We start from the raw sequence: 22,176 nt of genomic DNA, 5'->3' as shown, positions 1-22,176 counted from the left end.
TAATATGTAGGAAAGGCACTGTTATGATGTCCAATTCAAGCAGAGGAATGACCAGCCTCCACATGTGACCATCCAGCATCCTCCAGTTACTGGAAATGAGCCAAGGCATAGTGCTCCCATTCCAGGCCGGGTCAGGAGATCAGTCATTAGAGGCCTGGCCACTGGGGCTCAGACCTCAGCCCTGAACTTGAATCCAGCTCTGTTACCTACTAGTCCTGGGCATGCTATCTTAACCTTTTTCTGCCTGATCCATAAAACAAAAATAATGATAATAATAATACCTCCCCCCTGAGGTTCTTTTAATTAATAATATTTTACTAATCCATAGACAGAGGTTAGCAGCACAATGCCTGGCATACATTAAGTGCTCAAAAAAGAAAACTGCTATGGTTGTCATTGCTATTATCACAGTATATGGAGTACAGTGTCTTCACTTGGCTTTTGACATGGTTTGACTGTGTCCCTACCCAAACCTCACCTTTATTTATTTATTATTATTTTTTTGAGATGCAGTCTTGCTCTGTCACCCAGGCTGGAGTGCAGTGGCACAATCTCAGCTCACTGCAACCTCCGCCTCCAGGGTTCAAGCATTTCACCTGCCTCAGCTTCCCAAGTAGCTGGGACTACAAGCATGCACCCCCATGCCCAGCTAATTTTTGTATTTTTTAAAATAGAGATGGGGTTTCACTATGTGTTGGCCAGGCTAGTCTCAAACTCCTGACCTCAGGTAATCCACCTGCCTCAGTCTCCCAAAGTGATGGGATTACAGGTATAAGCCACTGCACCTGGTCCCAAATCTCACCTTGAATTGCACCAGGTGGAGACAATTGAATCATGGGGGTAGTTGCCCCCATACTGTTCTTGTGGTAGTAAGTCTCACGAGATCTGATGGTTGTATAAATGGGAGTTCCCACAGCCGGGCGCGGTGGCTCAAGCCTGTAATCCCAGCACTTTGGGAGGCCGAGACGGGCGAATCATGAGGTCAGGAGATCGAGACCATCCTGGCTAATACAGTGAAACCCCGTCTCTACTAAAAAATACAAAAAACTAGCCGGGCGACGAGGCGGGCGCCTGTAGTCCCAGCTACTCGGGAGGCTGAGACAGGAGAATGGCGTGAACCCGGGAGGCGGAGCTTGCAGTGAGCTGAGAGCCGGCCACTGCACTCCAGCCTGGGTGGCAGAGCAAGACTCCGTCTCAAAAAAAAAAAAAAAAAAAAAAAAAAAAAAAAAAAAAATGGGAGTTCCCCTGCACAAGCCTTCCTGCCTGCTGCCGTGTAAGATGTGACTTTGCTCCTCATTTGCCTTCAGCCATGATTGTGAGGCCTCCCCAGCTATGTGGAACCATGAGTCAATTAAACCTCTTTCCTTTATAAATTGCCCAGTCTCAGGTATGTCTTTATTAACAGTATGAGAACAAACTAATACAGCTTCTCTCTGCTTTATCACAAAGCTGACAGGCGAGGCACGGTGGCTCAGACCTGTACTCCCAATACTTTGGGAGGCCAAGGCAGGGGAGTCACTTGAGTCCAGGAATTCAAGACCAGACTGGGTAATACAGTGAGGTCCCATTTCTACAAATAAATAAATAAATACAAAAATTAGCCAGGTGTGCTAGTGCACACCAGTAGTCCCAGCTACTTGGGAGGCTGAGGTAGGAGGATTGTTTGAACCACAGAGGTCGAGGCTGCAGTGAGCTATGATCACACCACTGCACTCCAACCTGGGTGACAGCAAGACCCTGTGATATGGTTTGGTTCTATGTCCCCACCCAAATCTCATATCGAAATATAATCTCCATAATCCCCCCATGTTGATGGAGGCATCTGGTGGGAGGTGATTGGATCATGGGGTGGTTTTCCCCATGCAGTTCTTGTGATAGTAAGTCTCATGTGATATGATGGTTTTCTAAGAGTTTGACAGTTCCTCCTTCACACACATACTCTCTCCTTCCGCCATGTGAGAAGGCCCAAGTTTGCTTCCCCTTCACCTTCTGCCATGATAATAAGTTTCCTAAGGCCTCCCCAGCCAGGTGGAACTGTGAGTCAATTAAACCTCTTTACTTTGCAAGTTACCCAGCCTCAGGTATTTCTTTAGAGTAGTGTGAAAATGGACTAATCATCCTGCCTCTTAAAAATGAAAAACTTTATAAAAGCTGACAGACTTCCTTCTTCTCTGAAAGTAAGTAACCTGAAACATCTATCCATCCCATCAACAGTAAGGTATGTTTATCTATTAGAAAGATAACATATAATAGATTTAAACGTAAATATTTGCATTGTTCAGAGAGGACAGGCAAAGACAGGCAAGGGGGATGGGATGATGAGGAGAAGGATGGAGAAGTGGAGGGGAGAGAAGGGAAGAAAAGGCACTGTTACGATCTGGCTGCGTTTCCACTCAAATTTCATCTCGAATTGCAGCTCCCATAATTCCCACGTGTTGTGGGAGGGACCCAGTGGGAGATAATTGAATCCTGGGGGCGGATTCCCCCATACTGTTCTCATGGTAGTGAATAAGTCTCATGAGATCTGATGGTTTTATAAGGGGTTTCCCCTTTCACTTGGCTCTCATTCTGTCTTGCCTGTTGCCATGTAAGACATGCCTTTCGCCTTCCACCATGATTGGGAGGCCTCTCCAGCCACGTGGAACTATGAGTCCATTAAACTTCTTTTTCTTTATAAATTACCCAGTCTTGGGTATGTCTTTGTCAGTGGTGTGAAAATGGACTAACAAAGGCACTGATCAAAACTAATTTCCTTCTCTTTACCAGGGAGCATGATTCTTCAGTATGAAGGTGAACTGGGGCCCAATCGAGAACATCCAGATAACCGGGGCAATATCACGGATGCCTGGCAGAACCACGCTGGGTGGAGGAGCCCATGTCTACACTCACTGTCCTGGAGGAAAAACCCAGGAGAGCCTTGAAAGGCACTGGCTGGATTTGAGCATTAGATTGTGGGCTCCTCAAAGTCAAGGTGATGCTTCATTCATCTCTGTGTCCTCAGCCTGACTGTCTACTACCTGTCTGAATTTATGCATTACCAGAAGCATACATCAAAACTGTTTATTCTGAAAACTGCCCGTTTTGACTAAAATCGTTATTTATTTTAGCTATGCAATTTATTTGAATACAAGTAGAAATCTAGGGGCTGAGGGGTCCCATCCATAACATGTGAATTAAAGAATGCTAAATGGGGGACCTCTTGGCCCCCGAATCTTCCACAGCTACTTTTTTGGTCCATCATAATCCCCCAAACTCTCCATCCACGTCACTCCTTCAAGACAAGGATCCATGAATGTATTTCGAAAGGAGAAGGGAAGAATGACAGAGAACGGTGATATGTCAAACACCCTATTGTCCAATTGCATTCTCACAATGGTTCTAGGAAAGTGTACTGTCTCCATTGGACAAATTAATAAACTGAGAGAACTGGAGTAACATGCTCACTTTCACACAGGTACTTGGCCAATTTACTTTTGAACCCAAGTCCACCTGCCACCTAAGCTTCTCTCTTCTCCTCCACCAGGGAAAGCCACCCATTAGATGCCTTAGTTAGATTATGGTTGAATGAGGATAGTGGCTTCCCGCAAGACCATGAGTGACAGCCACAGGAAAGAGCATTTCCGTGGGTGCCAAGTCTGGCACATTCTAGCACAGGATGCATCTCAGGAAGGTGGGTATAAGTGAGAGGCTCCTAGCAGCTCTAGGGGTGAAGAGAGAACCTAAAACAGGCACAGAGATTGCTGGATTGCTGGGCATGAACACATGAACACTATTTCAAATCAGGCTTCCATTTTATTCATATTTAATTTAATTTATTTATTTTGAGACAGAGTCTCGCTGTGTCTCCAGGCTGAGTGCAGTGGTGCAATCTCCGCTGACTGCAACCTCTGACTCCCTGGTTTAAGCGATTCTCCTAGCTCAGCCTCCCGAGTAGCTGGGATTATGGGCATGTGCCACCACGCCTGGCTAATTTTGTATTTTTAGTAGAGACGGGGTTTCACCATGTTGGCCAGGATGGTATCAATCTCCTGACCTTGTGATCTGCCCACCTTGGCCTCCCAAAGTGTTGGGTTTATAGGTGCGAGCCACTGTGCGCAGCATTTTATTTTATCTTATCTTATCTTATCTTATCTTATCTTACATTTTATTTTATTTTATTTTATTTATTTTATTTTATTTTATTTTATTTTATTTATTTATTTTAGATGGACTCTTACCATGTTGTCCAGGCTGGTCTTGAATTCCTGAGCTCAAGCGATTTTCTCACCTTGGCCTCCCAAAGTGCTGGGATTACAGGCGCGAGCCACTGGGCCTGGCCCAAGTTCATGCTTCCAGAAGGACAATCGCAGCATGAATTTCTGCAGATCAGTGCTTCTCAAAGTGAGACTTCCAGGCCAGCAGCATCAGCACCACCTGGTACTTGCTAGAAATGCAGATTCTCAGGCCTGTTCCTGACCTAGGGAATCAGAAACTGACCAATCTGTGTTGAACAAGTCCCCCAGGTCACTCCAATGCTCACTTAAGTTTGAGAACAGCTGGTTTAGATCCAAGTCCTCTTCTGATTGCATCAGGATGGTCTGGAGTCTGCTGCTAAGGCCACTTAAGCAAGCTAACCTACCTGGGCTGATACGGGAACCCTGCCTCTCTCCATGGCACAGATAGTGGATTAATTTACCAGGGTCTGTAGCTGCCTTAAATCTTCCTTGGAACAAGGCAGGGTGCAAACACATAAATAATGGTGTGTGCTTCTTTGCCATGATGGACCTCACTACAAATCATAAGCTGTAAAATGCAACTGGTGGAGAGAAGGCGTCGTGCCAGTTTCTTACATTCCTGTCCAGGAAAAAATGAAGGCTGCTGGTACCACCACTCCCACTCCGTCACTGCCAGCTACTCAATAGTGCCATGGAGACTCAGAGAGCGTGAGCAGGAGACAGAACCCAGAGCACCAGAAGGGCGAAATGTTGTGTTTTTCTTTCCTTTTTTGTTTTTTTTCTGAGACGGATTTTCACTCTTGTTACCCAGGCTAGAGTGCAATGATGCAATCTCAGCTCACTGTAACCTCTGCCACCTGGGTTCAAGAGATTCCCCTGCCTCAGCCTCCCTGGTAGCTGGGATTACAGGCATGTGCCACCACGCCCGGCTAATTTTGTATTTTTAGTAGAGACGGGGTTTCTCCACGTTGGTCAAGCTGGTCTCGAACTCCCGACCTCAGGTGATCCACCGGCCTCGGCCTCCCAAAGTGCTGGGATTACAGGCATAAGCCACCACGCTCAGCTGTTTTTTTGTTTGTTTGTTTGTTTTGTTTTGTTTTGTTTTGTTTTTTTAAAGAGACAGGGTCTGCTAGGGGCTGGAGTGCAGTGGTGTGATCATAGCTCACTGCGGCCTTGAACTCCTGGGCTCAAGAGATCCTCCTGCCTCAGCCTCCCAAAGTGCTTGGAGTATAGGCACATGCCACCTTGCCTGGGTAATTTGTTTACATTTTGTAGAGATGGGGTCTTGCTATGTTGCCCAGGCCTCAAGGGACCCTTCTGCCCTTGCCTGGCAAATTTGTTTATATTTTGTAGAGATGGGGTCTTGCTATATTGTCCAGGCTGGTCTCAAACTCCTGGCCTCAAGGGATTCTCCTGCCTCAGCCTCCCAAAGTACTGCGAGTACAGGCACACGCCACCTTGCCTGGCTAATTTGTTTATATTTTGTAGAGATGGCATCTGGCTATGCCCAGGCCTCAAGGAATCCTTCTGCCCCAGCCTCCCAAAGTTCCCTTCCCCAGAGAACACCAACTAGTCTGATCTCACTTGCTAGAGCTGTTCCCCACTGCCTGTGTGTGTCCCCATCATGCACAACAAATACTTAAGGGGGGTCTCTGTAGGCTAAATGCCCCTGATAGGAATAACTTGAGCATACCCTAAGAATAACTCTGCATGGCAGATGCACCTGAATCTATGTTCAGAGCCGGGGTGAAGAAAGAGCCGAAAACAGGTACAGAGATCACCGGGCCATGAACACTGTTCCACATCATGCTTCTTTTTGTTTTTTTTTTTTTTGAGATGGAGTCTCGCCCTGTCGCCCAGGCTGGAGTGCAATGGTGCGATCTCGGCTCATTGCAACCCTCTGCCTCCCGGGTTCAAATGATTCTCCTGCCTCAGCCTCCAAGTAGCTGGGATTACAGGTGCCCACCACCATGCCCAGCTAAATTTTTTTGTATTTTTAGTAGAGATGGCGTTTCACCATTTGGCCAGGCTGGTCTCAAACTCCTGACCTCAAGATCTGCCCGCCTCGGCCTCCCAAAGTGCTGGGATTGCAGTTGTAGAGATGGAGTCTCAACATGTTGCACAGGCTGGTCTTGAACTCCTAGTCTCCAGAGATCCTCCCGCCTTGGCCTCCCAAAGTGCTGGGATTACACGGTGTGGCCAATGCAGAGATTAATTCCTTATCTATGATGAACATCTGAGCCCCCAGCCCTACAGGAGATTGAGGCCCTGAATTTGGGGTTAAATGAAGGTTGCCAGGTGGAGGTCATTGAGGGAAGGGTGTTAAAAGAAAATGCTGTAGAAGCTGCATGATGTTAGAAGGCGACTGCAGTTTTCCTGCCCAGCCCTCCGCCAATGGACTCTCTCCCCCGTGTGTAAGCCTCTAGGAAAATCCCATGTTTTGTTGGCTGGTGCTGGTCTCTCCTTCAGGCTCTTGAGCCTGGGGCCCTCCCTACTGAGGTTAACAGGGGTTCAGCACAACAGTCTCACATCATGCTAACACCTTCCACACTTGATCTCTCATCCAATCCTTACAACAATCCTATGTGATAGCTGTTCTTATCCTCTTTTTACAGATGAAGACACAGGCTCAGAACAGTTAAGTCACTTACCATGGCGAATATCTGAGGCCAAAGCCTGTTGATCGTATCAATTTGTGTTTTGCCTGAATCTCCTGATCTTCTCTCAGGTTTCCAGGCCAAATTCTGTCCTCCCCTGTAAGAGCAGGGTGTGAAGGACGCATTTTAAAATGACAGTCAGGTGTAGGTATCTGGCTGACCCATCTGAAGGTTCTCAGAGTGTGGCCCCTAAAACCACAGTATCTGCACCTATCTGAGAACTTGTTTAAGAGACAAACCTGGGGCCGGGCGCGGTGGCTCAGCCTGTAATCCCAGCACTTTGGGAGGCCGAGACGGGCGGATCACGAGGTCAGGAGATCGAAACCATCCTGGCTAACACAGTGAAACCCCGTCTCTACTAAAAATACAAAAAAAAAACTAGCCGGCGAGGTGGCGGCGCCTGTAGTCCCAGCTACTCGGAGGCTGAGGCAGGAGAATGGCGTGAACCTGGGAGGCGGAGCTTGCAGTGAGCTGAGATCTGGCCACTGCACTCCAGCCTAGGTGACAGAGCAAGACTCCGTCTCAAAAAAAAAAAAAAAAAAAAAAAAAAAAAAAAAAAAAAAAAAAAAAAGAGACAAACCTGGTTGGGTGCAGTGGCTCAGGCCTGTAATCCCAACACTTTGGGAGGTCGAGGCAGGCGGATCACTTGAGGTCAGGAGTTCAAGACCAGCCTGACCAACATAGTGAAACCCTGTCTCTACTAAAAATACAAAAATTTGCAGGATGTGGTGGTGCACGCCTGTAGTCCCAGGTACTTTGGAGGCTGAGGCAGGAGAATCGTTTGAACCCGAGAGGCAGAGGTTGCCGTGAGCCAAGGTCTCGCCACTGCACTCTGGCCTGGGCAACAGAGCAAGACTGTCTCAAAAAAAGAAAAGAAAACAAAACAAAACAAAAAGCAAATCTGGCCAGGCGCGGTGGCTCATGCCTGTAATACCAGCACTTTGGGAGGTAGAGGCGGGTGGATCACTTGAGGCCAGGAATTCAAGACCAGCCTAGCTGACATAGTGAAACTCCATCTCTACTATTCTTTTTGTTTTTGTTTTTGTTTTGGAGATGGAGTCTTGCTCTGTCGCCCAGGCTGGAGTGCAGAGGGACGATCTCGGCTCACTGCAAGCTCCGCCTCCCAGGTTCACGCCATTCTCCTGCCTCACCCTCCCGAGTAGCCGGGACTAAAGGCGCCCACCACCACGCCTGACTAAATTTTTGTGTTTTGTTTAGTAGAGACAGGGTTTCACCGTGTTAGCCAGGATGGTCTGATCTCCTGACCTGGTGATCCACCCGCCTCGGGGCCTCCCAGTGCTGGGATTACAGGTGTGAGCCACCGCGCCCGGCCCGTCTCTACTAAAAATACAAAAAAATTAGTGAGGTGTGGCTCGCCTGTAGTCCCAAGTTACTGGACAGGCTGAGGCACGAGAATTGCTTGAACCCAGGAGGCAGAGGTTGCAGTGAGCCAAGATCCTGCCACTGCACTCCAGCTTGGGCAATACAGTGAAACTCTGTCTCCAAAAAAAAAAAAAAAAAAAAAAAAAAGGCAAGCCCTGGGGCCCCACCCAGCCCTGACTTGCCCAGCGGGAATATCCGAGGCTGGAGCTGGGATTGCCTTAGAAGCCCTCCAGACAATCCTGATGCCATTCCCACTTAAGAAACTCCACTCCAGGTTGTGTTTCTAATGAGCAAAGGAGTCCCGTTCTGCTCACTGTACGGAAGGTGATTTTTGTCCAGGAAGTTCCTTTACAATTCCCCACAGCAAAGACTGGAAGGCCTACACCGCACTCCAGGCAGATGGGATGCTGGGCCTTGCTCTATGCTATAAGCCCTCATTAGCTTGCCTGCCCAGACATTCCATAATCTCCACCAATTCTATCCCTGGACTCCTCCTTATCTCACTGGTTCTTGGGCGCACTAAGGCTTGCCTCTTACCTTGGCTGTTTTTTTTTTTTTTTTTTCTGTAAGAGATAGGGTCTTGCTCTGTTGCCCAGACTGGAGCGTAGTGACATAATCATAGCTCACTGCAGCTTGGAACTTCTGGGTTCAAGCGATCCTTCTGCCTTGGTCTCCCGAGTAGCTGGGACTACCATCATGCACCATGACGCCCAGTTAATTTTTAAATTTGTTGTGGAGACAGGGTCTCTCACTGTGTTGCCTAGGTTGGTCTTGAACTCCTGGCCTCAAGTGATTCTCCTGCCTCAGCCTCCTGAATCACTGGAATTATAGGTGTGAGCTACCATGCCCAGCTCCAAAACTGGGATCTTGATGGCTGGCTACCTATATGTGGGGCAACTTCACAACTAGGTCAGTACCTGGACCAGGATGTCATATGGTTCCGGCTTCTCTCACTTCCTGTCCCTGTTATCACTACTATTAGGTTGGTGCAAAAGTAATTGTGGGTTTTGCCATTATTTTTAATACTGCTACTACAATTCTACAATATTCCACTTCCCGTCTCAGCCTCCTGAGTAGCTGAGACTACAGGTACGCACTACTACACCTGGCTAATTTTTATTTTTAATTCTTTGGTAGAGATGGGGTCTCACTATGTTGCCCACACTGTTCTCAAACTCCTGGGTTCATGCAATCTTCCCGCCATGGCCTCCCAAAGTGCCGGGATTATAGGCGTGACCCAATGCATCCAGACTTGGCTTGACTCTTCTTGGAGTTTAACTCTCACCCATTCCCTGGACCCTGGATGGGCTTTTTGGTGCCTCTCTCCAAACTTTTGACTCATCTGCCCTCGCTTCCAGCTTCCAGTTGCTCCTGGTCTTCTCTATTCTGTATCAATTAAGCCGAGGAAGGATTAAGAAAAAAGCCATGTTTTTCCTCCTCCAGCCAACTTAACAAAACTCTGGGAAATACCAAAGATGGAGAAGACTGTCATAGGTCGGGTCCCTGGGAGGAAGCTCTGAAATGGAGATTTGGGTGCAGGGAGTGAGGGAAGCAGATTGATCAGAGGAGACACTGAAAACTTATGCAATTTCAACAGATGCCTCAGCCAGTTCCCCGGGAAGCTCTGACGCAGAGCTGCCCAGCACAGATGTCCTGAAACAGGCAGGAGAGCTGGAGCTTCATGTCCCACACTGAAAAGTCGGGTGACAGGAGCCATAACCGGGAAGAGCATCATCCCAGGCAGGGCAGCACCCTGCAGTCATCTCAGTACTTAGGGAGGAACTTGGCTGTGAGCTGTCAACAGGCAACAATCCACCAGCAGGAGCAAGAAGTGCTTCTTTTTTTTTTTTTTTTGACAGGGTCTTACCCTGTTGCCCAGGTTGAAGTGCAATAGTACCATTATAGCTCACTGCAGCCTCAACCTCCTGGACTTTGGGAATCTTCCCACCTCAGCCTCCTAGTAGGTGGGCTTACAGGCACATATCACCATGCTTGCCTTTTTTTTTTTTTTTTAATTGACTTATTGTAGAGATGGGATCTCACTATGTTGCCCAGGCTGGTCTTGAACTGCTGGGCTCAAGCAATCCGTCTGCCTTTTGATTGTAGGTGTGAACCATCATGCTTGGACTGAGTACCTTGGTCCTGAAGAGAGGGGCTCTTCAGGATGTGTCACAGTACCCCTACACAGTATACGCAATTCCACTACGCAGCACCAAGAGCTGTCTGCTGTTGTGAGCAGCAATGAACTATGGTTCATATGGGAAAGTCTCAACAATCCACGAAATCATGAAAATCCGTCACTACAAATGAAGTCAAGACCAGGGAGGAAATATATTATTTACTATTATTATTTTCAGACAGGCTCTTGCTCTGTCGCTCAGGCTGGGAGTGCAGTGGCGTGATCTCAGCTCACTGCAAACTCCACCTCCCGGGTTCAAGTGATTCTCCTGCCTCAGCCTGCCAAGTACTGGAATTACAGGCACATGCCACCACGCCCAGCAAATTTTCGTATTTTTAGTAGAAATGGGGTTTTGCCATGTTGCCCAGGTTGGTCTCCAACTCCTGACCTCAAGTAACCCGCCCTGCCCTGGTCTCCCAAAGTGCTGGGATTATAGGCATGAGCCACTGTGCTTGGCCGAGGAAATATAGTAAATGCCCATTAAGTCCAGTAGCTCTATTGAAATTGGCAGCTGGAGCTTTATTTGTTCGAATAACATAAAATCTGGGTCAGTAAAGCACCCATTTTGCTTCAATCAGAGAAATGTGACAATTAGATTAAGAATTCCTTAAGAAAAGGGCACTACCTCCTTGTATCTGACTACATAGCTTACACAATTTCTGGTTGACAAAGAAAATATTCATCCAGCCTTTTCAGACCAGAGGATGGATTACAACCGAATTTTTTTTTTTTGAGATGGAGTCTCGCTCTGTCGCCCAGGCTGGAGTGCAGTGGCCGGATCTCAGCTCACTGCAAGCTCTGCCTCCCGGGTTTACGCCATTCTCCTGCCTCAGCCTCCCTAGTAGCTGGGACTACAGGCGCCTGCCACCTCGCCCGGCTAGATTTTTGTATTTTTTTTAGTAGAGATGGGGTTTCACCGTGTTAGCCAGGATGGTCTCGATCTCCTGACCTTGTGATCTGCCCGTCTCAGCCACCCAAAGTGCTGGGATTACAGGCTTGAGCCACAGCACCTGGCTACAACCGAATTTTTAAAATGTCAGAACCCACAGGAGGTCTGAGGGCACTACAATGATGGCAAATGACAAGGCCATAGACCATGTCTTAGCTCTCTTGCTCCTTAACTATAGAATAAGAGGTATTTCTGGAACAGAAAATTGGAATAAATACAGTGGACATCCTCAAAACCATCTGCACTAAGCTGTGGGAGTGTCTGGGTGAAAGGTGGCCAGGTGATCTCTCAGTGATGGCACCACAGGTCAAGGACCTGCCATGAGACACTTTCTAAAGAATGAAGTCTGAGCCAGGATGGGCAATCAGAAGCTAGGACTGGCACTCCTGGGATCTAACTGAAAGCACAGGCCAAGTAAGACATAAGACTAGCAAACTAGAAGAGCAAAAATGCCTGATGACGCCAAGTGCGGCAGCTCATACCTGTAATCCCAGCACTTTGGGACGCCAAGGCGGGAGGATTGCTTGAGCCCAAGAGTTCAAGACCAGCCTGTGCAACACAGCAAAACCCCGTCTCTGCAAAAATTAGCTGGGCATGGTGTTGCATGCCTGTGGTTCCATCTATTTGGGAGGCTGAGGCAGGAGGATCGCTTGAGCCCAGGAGGTTGAGGCTGCAGTGAGCTATGATGGTGCCACTGCACTCCAGCCTGAGCAACAGAGCAAGACCCTGTCTTAAAAAAAAAAAAAAATCCTGGCTGGGCATGGTGGCTCACATCTGCAATCCCAGCACTTTGGGAGGCCAAAGTGGGTGGATCACCTGAGGTTAGGAGTTCAAGACCAGCTTGACTAACATGGTAAAACCTCGTCTCTACTAAAAAAGAAAAAAAAAAAAAAAAAGCCATATGTGGTAGCATACGCCTGTAATCCCAGCTACTTGGGAAGCTGAGGTAGGAGAACTGCTTGAATCCAGGAGGTGGAGGTTGCAGTGAGCTGAGATTGCACCATTGCACTCCAGCCTGGGCAATAAAAGCAAGACTCTGACTAAAAAAACCCACAAAAGAAGGTTTTGGTACCCTCCACTGACCCTACACCCAGGTCTGCTACTGCTGTGCTTGTGGCTTTAGGATGAAAGGTGAGACTCCGGTGAACAGCACTATGAGTATTGGGCAAGCACGCAAGATGGTGGAACAGCTTAAGATTGAAGCCAGCTTGTGCCGGATAAAGGTGTCCAAGGCAGCCGCAGACCTGATGACTTACTGTGATGCCCACGCCTGTGAGGATCCCCTCATCACCCCTGTGCCCACTTCGGAGAACCCCTTCCGGGAGAAGAAGTTCTTCTGTGCTCTCCTCTGAGCTCCCCTGTCCCTTCTCACAACTCCTCCCTTTTCCTTCTCCTGGGCCCTTCCTTAGGTCAGTAATTGACATGAGCCCCTGAGGCTCCCTGCATCCCATCCCTAACCCTTGCCTGACCATGTGAGGTTATCTGAAGCACAAGGCCCACCCTCATCTGTCGACCCCATTTCCTTCCACCTTTGTGGCCGACCCCAAGCACCCCAGACATATGAGGCACCCTTTGCTCCACCCACAGCAAGGCCCTGTCAGACTCTGCCAGCGTCCTGCCCACTTCCTTTGGTGACCTGCTCAGACAATGGAGAGAGGGATGGGCCAGGTTCTTGCTCTCAGTCTCACCTGGAGCTACTGGAGAGTAAAGTCATTTGAAGAATAAAGTCATCCAGAGCCTCAAAAAAAAAAAAAAAAAAAAACCCACAAAAACAAAACAAAACAAAACAAAAAATTCCTTATGCTGGGTTCCCAGTGTATCAGTCTGGGTTCAACCTGAGAAATAAAAGCAATAGGAAATCTATATATGCAGTCACGCACCACATAATGACAAATTGCATGTAGGACAGTGGGCCCATAGGATTACAACATAGCTGAATAATTCCTATCACCTAAAAATGTCGTAGCTGCCATAACATCATAGCACAATGTTTGTGGCAATGCTGGTAATGCTACTCATCAGCCAGTCACAAAAGTATCACACATACAATTACGTCCAAAACATACTTTTTTTTTTTTTTTTTTGAGGCAGGGTCTCACTGTTTCACCCAGACTGGAGTACAGTGGTGTGATCCCAGCTCACTGCAGCCTCCGCCTCCGGGTTTCAAGCTATTCTCCTGTCTCAGCCACCCAAGTAGTGGGATTACAGGTGCATGCCACCACATCCAGCTAATTTTTGTGTTTTTAGTAGAGACGGGGTTTCGCCATGTTGCCCAGGCTGGTCTCGAACTCCTGAGCTCAAGTGATCCGCCCGCCTCAGTCTCCCAAAGTGTTAGGATTATAGGCATGAGCCACTGCACCTGGTCCAGTACATAATACTTGACAATCATAGTAAAAGCCCTAATGGTTTCTGTATTTACTACACTATACTTTTATCATTATTTTAGAGTGTGTTCCTTCTATTTATATAAAAAGTAACTGTAAAACAGCCTCAGGCAAGTCCTTCAGGAGGGATTCCAGAAAAATTCACTGTTATCATAGATGACAGCTCCATGCCTGTTATTGCTCCTGAAAACCTACCAGTGGGACAAGACAAGAAGGTGGAGGACAGCGATACTGACGATCCTGATCCTGTGTAGGCCTAGGCTAATGTGTGTGTTTGTGTCTTGGTTTTCAAGGAGTAAAGAGAAAAAATATTTAGTTGGAAAAAGGTTATAGATTAAAGCTATAAAGAAAGAAAATATTTTTGTACAGCAGTACAATGTGTTTTAAGCTAAGTGATTACTGTCAGAGTGTCAAAAAGTTTATAAAATTTAGAACCTTTATAAAGTTACAAAGTCACAGTAAGCTAAGGTTAATTTATTACTGAAGAAGGGGTTTTAAAAAGAATAAATTAGTATAAGAATTGCTTGAACCCAGGAGGCAGAGGTTGCAGTGAGCTGAGATAATTCCATTGCACTCCAACCTGGGTGACAGAGCGAGACTCCGTCTCAAAAAAAAAAAAAAAAAAAAGGAAAGAAAAAGTAGCCTAACCATACAGTGTTTACAAAGTCTACCTCCAGGGGTGTGCAGTAATGTTCTAGGCCTTCACATTTTCTTTCTCTTCCTTTCTTTTTTTTTGGAAGGAGTCTCACTCTGTCACCCAGGCTGGAGTGCAGTGGTGTGATCTCAGTTCACTGCAACCTCTACCTCCCAGGTTCAAGCAATTCTCCTGCCTCAGCCTCCAGAGTAGCTGGGATTACAGGCACCTGCCACCATGCCAGGCTGATTTTTTATTTTTAGTAGAGACAGAGTTTGGCCATGTTGCCCAGGCTGGTCTTGAACTCCTGACCTCAGGTGATCCACCTGTCTTGGCTTCCCAAAGTGCTGGGATGACAGGTATGAACCACTCATTTTCTCGCCACTCCCTCACTGACTCACCCAGAGCAACTTTCGGTGCTGTGAGCTCCATTCATGATAAATGCCTTAGACAGGTGTACGATTATTTTGTCTTTTATATCAGCGGTCCCCAATCCCCCAGGCCTTGGACCAGTACTGGTCTGTGACCTGTTAGGAACCAGGCTGCGCAGCAGGAGGTGAGCAGCCTGCAGGTGAGCAAAGCTTCATGTGTGTTTACAGCCACTCCCCATCACTCGCCTTACCCACCGAGCTCTGCCTCCTATCAGATCAGCGGTGGCATTAGATTCTCATAGGAGCATGAACACTCTTGTGAACTGCACATGTGCAGGGTCTAGGTTGCATGCTCCTTCTGATAATCTAACTAATGCCTGACGATCTAAGGTGGAACAGTTTCATCCTGACACCTCCCCACCCTTCCCTGCAGCCCTGGAAAAATGGACTTCCACAAAACCAGTCCCTGGTGCCAAATAGGTTGGAGGCTGCTTCTTTATACCATATTTTCACTGTATTCCTTCTATGTTTAGGTATGTTTAGGTACACAAATACTTAGCATTGTGTTACAATTGCCTATGGTATTCAGTACAGTAATGTGCTCTACAGGTTCGTATCCTAGGAGCAATAGGGCTTTACCATACAGGCTAGGTGTGTAATAGGCTAGGCCACTTAGGGTTGTGTAAGTGCACTCTATAATGTTTGCTCAATGATGAAATTGCCTAATGATGCATTTCTTTGAATATATCCCTGTCAGTGGGTGCAGTGGCTCATGCCTGTAATCCCAGCACTTTGGGAGGCCGAGGCAGGAAGATCACTTGAGGTCAGGAGTTCGAGACCAGCCTGGCCAACATGGCGAAACCCTATGTCTACTAAAAATACAAAAGTTCACCTGGCGTGGTGGTGGGCACCTGTAATCCCAGCTACTCTGGAGGTTGAGGCAGGAGAATTGCTTGCACCCAGGAAGCAGAGGTTGCAGTGAGCCGAGGTCGCACTACTGCACTCCAGACTGGGTGACAGAGTGCGACTCCATCTCAAAAAAAAAAAAAGTATCCTTGTCGTTATGCAATGCACGACCACACACACACACATACACACACACACGTATACCTATGCATCAATGTACATATATATCACTTTTATGACTTTTTGCAGGGATTTGACCTCATGCAACTGTGGGAGCTGGTTAAACAGTCTCTACTAGAACTGACTTTGTCTTTCCTTCTTTGCTTTCCCTTTTTTTCCCTTCTGATGCCGGCACCTGCAGTCCACAGGGCAGACAGCCTGGAAGGGGAGATGACGGCTATAACCTAAGGAAGCAAGAACAAGATGAAACCCACAAACTCGAGCTGGAGCCCAGGAGAACGAATGAAACTTGTCGAAGTGCCTTATTGCCTCTGACCTTGGGTTTCATGTTGTGCAGAAGCCAGGGCCCTTCAGGGTGGAGCCGACAGCCACACAAGGTCCAGGTGTGGTAGAACCTGGAGGGGCTCCAGGGGCAGGTGGAGCTGCGGCAGGCCCAGCCAACAAGTGGAGGCAGCAGATGAGCAGTAACGTGGGTGAGCTACAAAGCGGTTGCTGTTTCCCCTGCACCTTCCACATCTCCCATAGGTATCCTTCCTGTAGTCCACCCTACTGGAAAACATACAAGGAAGGGAATTCTGGGAAGTGTGGTTCCGCCAGGCCCAGAACACATATGGCCAGGCCACCCACCACACGCAGCCTCTTTATTTGTTTTGAGACAGTGTCTCACTCTGTCGCCCAGGCTGGAGTACAGTGGTGCGATCTCTGCTCACTGCAGCTCTGCCTCCCGGGTTCAAGCAATTCTCCTGCCTCAGCCTCCCCAGTAGTAGTTGGGACTACACATGTGCACCACCACCCCTGGCTAATTTTTGTATTTTTCTGAGTAGAGATGAGGTTGCACCATGTTGACCAGGCTGGTCTCAAACTCCTGACCTCAAGTGATCTGCCTGCCTCAGCCTCTCAAAGTGCTGGGATTACTGGCGTGAGCCACTGCACCCGGCCCACACCCAGCTGTCATCTAAGGTCAGTCTTGCCAGAGGATTTGTCAAGTGGCCTTTCGTAAGGGATTCCACCAGACTTAGAAAAGAGAGGTGCCAGCCAGTGCAGGATGTGGTCTGTTTGTCTTCTTATGGTCACAGGCTGGTGGCAGCAGTTCCCTCCCTCTGTAGCTCTGTGTTGACTGGGCTGTCATGAAAGGGCTCATTCAAGAAAATAGTAGGTTTGAAAGCACAAGGCCTCAGCAGGGTTGGCACCAGCCACTTTGGCAGTGATGAGAGACAACGTCCTTGACTTCAGAAATCAGTGGCTTTAGCTGGGCATGGTGGCTCATGCCTGTAATCCCAGTGCTTTGGGAGGCCCAGGTGGGTGGATCACTTGAGGCCAGGAGTTCAAGACCAGCCTGGCCAACATGTTGAAACCCCGTCTCTACTAAAAACATAAAAATTCGCTGTATGTGGTGGTACATGCCTGTAATCCCAGCTACTCAGGAGGCTGAGGGAGGAGAATCGCTTGAACCCGGGAGGCAGAGGTTGCAGTGAGCCAAGATCGTGCCATTGCACTCCAGCCTGGGCAGCATGAGCAACAGAGCTCAGTGATGTCTCTGGTCAGTAATGTGTCACCAAGGCACCATGCACTGCACTGGCTGTTTGAGGCATTGCAGAGGATGCCATGCATGAGTTGGACAGGAAAATGGAGAGCATGAGGCTGGTGGACAAGAGGACTGACTGCAGAGACCCTGCCCAGGAGAGGCATGGCCAGGACTGTGTAAGAGTCCTCAGAGGGCATTAGCCAGGTGTGGTGGGGCACACCTATAATCACAGTTACTCGGGAGGCTGAGACAGCAGAATCACTTGAACCCAGGAGGCAGAAGTTGAAGTGAGCTGAGATCACATCACTGCACTCCAGCCTGAGTGACAGAGACAGACTCTGTCTCAAAAAAATCAAACAAACAAAAAAAAAAAAAAAAAAAAAAAGAGGGGGTCTCCAAGAGCTGTGGACCTGTAACTGTTACTATGGACCTCATTTTAATTTCAGCCCAACTGGTGTTAGCGTGGCCTTGAAAACAAGCATCAAATATTGGGAGTCCATCAGATGTCAAAATTGTATTCTCAAAGGATGGAGCTGCTCTGCTGAGATGGGGCTTACTCAAGAGGCTGAGCAAAACCTTTCAGACCTGTTTCAAAGACGAAAGAAGATATCTCTGGCCATGATCACAGGAGAAGACATGCCACCATTTCACAGGAATAGCTCCACTGTGGTGTTTGCTTTGGAAGATTTCCTAGAAAAACAGCTGCAGTGGCCCCAAAGTGGACCTATTGCCTGAGAATATCAGCTCCATCTTTGACTCAGACACCATCAGCTGGTCTTCAAGACCCGGCCCGTTCAAATGCAATTTTCTTGTCTCAGGAGGAAGGAGCTTGATGCCATCTTTGCAAACATAATGTTAGATTTGACAATCTCTGGGCATTTCTACAGAGCTTTGAACATCTCTCTATATGCAAATAAATGAGTTCCAGCACAAGAAAAAAAAAAAAAAAAGTCATTTTCTAAGACTGAATTAGAGAAACTTCTTTCTAACTGACCAGTTGAGAATAAAAGGTCTGTGCTGTTTATCGCACACAAATTATCTTGCCTGAATCAATTAACTGCCAGAGTGTCATGTGAACCATGCTGAGCTGTAATCAAGGAAGCTGTCTCCACCTGTCACGGCCTCTTTTCTGAAGTTTCTTCCAGGAAGATGTTAAGGCAGAGACTACCTGAAACCATATGTGCTGAGCACCAGTGCAAAACTGAGTGGGGAGAAAAAAGAACATTTTGCCTTTTCTTTACTTGCAACATTTTTTTTTTTTTTAAATTCAGGTACAGAGACGGAGTCAATCATGCATAGAGTCATCAGGAACTGAGCAAAGCCCTTCTTATAAAGCTACTGATTCTGAATTCACTGCAAAAGACAAGTTCTGGTCTATTTAAAGGTTATGGTTGCTAGCGAGTTCTTCCAAAACCCACCTAATTAGGGCAGGCAACGCTGAGGAGGTGCGAGCCATGAAGGTTTGTCTCATGGTGACAGTCAGTATTTCACGAAACTGCAAAGTGCCAAGTGATTTGGTCTCTGAGATATTTCCACAGTAACATTTCTCCTTCTGTATCAGGCAGCAATTTTAGTTATGGTCTCCAGAACCAATCTGAGCTAGTTTCGGAGAAGAGGGATTTATTAAAAGAGGGTTCCTAAATCCAGCTGCCACTTTGTCCACACAGGAAATGAGCTGCTGCCACTAAGACTGGTACAATTTTTGCCTTTCAAAGTTAAATGTCTCTCCTTCTTGTCATGGCGATGGGTTTTGCATGATACATTCTCATGGGTCTGACTGGAGAAGCCTGGCTCCCAGGACAAGGTCTAGGAACAAGGAAAGTAGTAAAGTTGATTTCTACTTTGATCTTGGAAAGGCAGGACTCAGGCTGGGTGCAGTGGCTCATCCCTGGTACCCCAGCACTTTCAGAGGCTGAGGTGGGAGGATCGCTTGAGCCCAGGAGTTTGAGACCAACTTGGGTAACATAGGGAGACCCCATTGCTATAGAAAAATTTAAAAATTAGCCGGGCCTGGTGGGGCACGCCTGTGGTTCCAGCTACTTGGGAGGCTGAGGTGGGAGGATTGCTTGAGCCTGCGAGTTCCGGGCTGCCGTGAGCCATGATCATGCCACACTGCATACTAGCTTGGGTAACAGAGCGAGACACTGTCTCAGAACAAAAAACCCAAAACAAACAAACAAAGGCGGGGCTCAGAGGGTGGAAACTCCTCCAAATATAAGGAGAGTGATCACAGGATCACAGGTGTGCCACAGCCACCAGGAAGGATAAATGTTCCCACAGCCAGCGTGCCTTTATTTTTCTCCCCCAGTTACCAGCATTCTGGTTCCAGTTCTCACCATCTATGTTTAGAAGAGACATAAACATAAGCTACAGATTTATTTAAAACTCCAGTGTCCAGAATATATATCGGAGATGGGATAATTTTAGCCCTAAATTCTACACCCTCTAAATGTTCACAGCCACACACAGGGTAAGACACAGTAAATGCCTTAGTAAATTGTATCAATAGGATTCTTAATAAAGAAAGAACTCTTTTTATTGTATCCTGTTTAATGTGTTTTTATGGTCAGAAATTAAACCAGTTCATGTCGGCAAGATTTGCAGAAATGGGGTTTGAAACTCCATAGGTTTTTCTAACAAGGTCTGAATAGACATTTGGAAGGATGGGCTCAGGCACCGGGGGCAGCCAGGATTCCCAGTACTTTTTTTTTTTTTTTTTTTTTGAGACGGAGTCTTGCTGTCTCCCAGGCTGGAGTGCAGTGGCAAGACCTGGGCTCACTGCAAGCTCCGCCTCCTGGCTTCCTGCCATTCTCCTGCCTCAGCTTCCCGAGTAACTGGGACTATAGGCGCCCGCCAACACACCCGGCTAATTTTTTGTATTTTTAGTAGAGACGGGGTTTCACCGTGTTAGCCAGGATGGTCTCGATCTCCTAACCTCGTGATCCGCCCGCCTCGGCCTCCCAAAGTGCTGGGATTACCGGCGTGAGCCACCGTGCCCAGCAGATTCCCAGTACTATTAGTGACCAGTCCTACATCTGTTAATTTTTTATTCCTCAACACAAAATAAAAACACACTAGGTATTTTCAAACTTTTTTGTTTTTTAAGATACAGGATCTTGCCCTGTTGCCCAGGCTGGAGTGCAGTCTGAACGCCTGGACTTCAGCAATCCTCCTGAGTAGCTGAGACTGCAGGTGCCAGTCACTACGCCCAGCTCTAGACAGCAGTAGTACTGCACTCCATGATATTTGATCACAGAAAACAACACATCTTTCCATTTAATTGTCGTCTGTGTAGTTTGCGTCTCCTCAGCTGCAGAAGACGGCCAGCTGGAGGGGTAGGGTAACCTCGAAACTATCAGGGACACCTTGGTCTTCCACTGCTAATATCTTATGCCTTTGCACTCTCACAGCTAATGGTGAAAACACCAATCTCCATGGCACAATCATGGCTCACTGCAGCCTTGAACTCCTGGATGTCCCGAGGAGTTCCCACTCATAATCCTTTTTATCTCTTTCACTGGGCAGGGAAGCCTGTCAGTCAAGAAAATCATTGGTTCCCACTCAACACAACCCACCAAGTTAAAAGAACCAGCCAGTACATAAAAGGGAATGATGATAGTGATTGATGATAATGATGATCATGATGATAATCAATTATTATTAGTAGTAGTATCACTAAAGCTTACATAGTAATGCTTACTATGAATAGTTACTTTATATATTTCTGTCAGCAGAAATACTCACCCCTGCACCAACACCCACTGCAGAGGAGAGAGACACCTGTGATGTGGGTAACACCACGAGATCCATCCTCCACACCCTCCACCGCCTCTCTGGTCCCTGGGCTCCTGGCACCTCCCCCTACCCTGTGAGAGCTGAAGGATGTCCTTTGAAAATCACGGAACCTCATAATCGCTAAGGTCCCTTGCAGGACTCTTGATTCTGTGAGTCTGCAACTCTTACCCTAAAGCCGAGTTTCCTGGCCTCAGCATTAGTGACATTTGGGGTCAGATAATTCTTTGTTTTAAGAAACTGCCCTGTGCATTGTTAAGATCTTTAGGGGCAGTCCTGCCCTCTACCAAGTAGACATCAATAGCACTCCCCGCTGCGATGACCAAAAATGTCTCCAGACTTGCCACATATCCCCCCAGGGGACAAAATCCACCTACCACCTTGAAAACCACTGGCCTAGATTAACTTAAAATGCTGCTGAATGCCACACTCCATTCCTTCAGCAATTTGTCAACCTACAGTTTTTCCTTTTTTTTTTTTAACAAAATCTCCTTTTCACTTGGCAATACCACCCTTGCTTCCCCTGTTCAGGGGATCTGTGCATAAGCATTTTCACACCCTCGTCATGCCCTCCATGATATTTGTTCACTGAAAACCACACATCTTTCCATTCAATTGTCCTTTATGCCATTTGCATCTCCACAGCAGCTCAAGATATCCAGCTGGAAGGGCAGGGTAACCCCAATTCTATCATTGACACCTTGGTCTTCCACTGCTAACATCTGATGCCTTTGCACTCTCACAGCTAACGGTGAAAACACCAACCTCTGTGGCACAATCATGGCTCACTGCAGCCTTGAACTCCTGGGTGTTCCCAAGGAGTTCCCACTCATAATTCCATTATTCTCTTCCACTGGGCCTGGAAGCCTGTCAGTCAAGAGAATCATTGGTTCCCACTCAAAACAACCCACCAAGTGAAAAGAACAAGACAAGAAAATAAAAGAGAATAATGATGATGGTTGATGATGATGATGATGATAATTATTATAATTAGTAGGCATA

The 22,176-nt window shown here is 47.3% G+C and overlaps 2 protein-coding genes across 2 annotated transcripts in view; one reads left to right on the top strand and one right to left on the bottom strand.

Moving 5' to 3' along the window:
- Positions 1–22,176, bottom strand: part of GALNT17 (polypeptide N-acetylgalactosaminyltransferase 17) — a 612,717-nt gene that overhangs the window by 227,750 nt on the left and 362,791 nt on the right. The gene's annotated exons all lie outside the window — the stretch shown is intronic.
- On the top strand, positions 12,448–13,135 carry LOC115898383 (guanine nucleotide-binding protein G(I)/G(S)/G(O) subunit gamma-3). The gene has a single exon (XM_030933339.1). The coding sequence runs from the start codon at positions 12,507–12,509 to the stop codon at positions 12,732–12,734; it is 228 nt and encodes a 75-aa protein (XP_030789199.1). The 5' UTR covers positions 12,448–12,506; the 3' UTR covers positions 12,735–13,135.

The sequence above is a fragment of the Rhinopithecus roxellana genome, chromosome 6, assembly GCF_007565055.1.
Source record: "Rhinopithecus roxellana isolate Shanxi Qingling chromosome 6, ASM756505v1, whole genome shotgun sequence".
NCBI lineage: Eukaryota > Metazoa > Chordata > Mammalia > Primates > Cercopithecidae > Rhinopithecus > Rhinopithecus roxellana.
The sequence above is the reverse complement of the archived record's forward strand: the minus strand, read 5'-3'. Positions and strand labels throughout refer to the sequence as shown.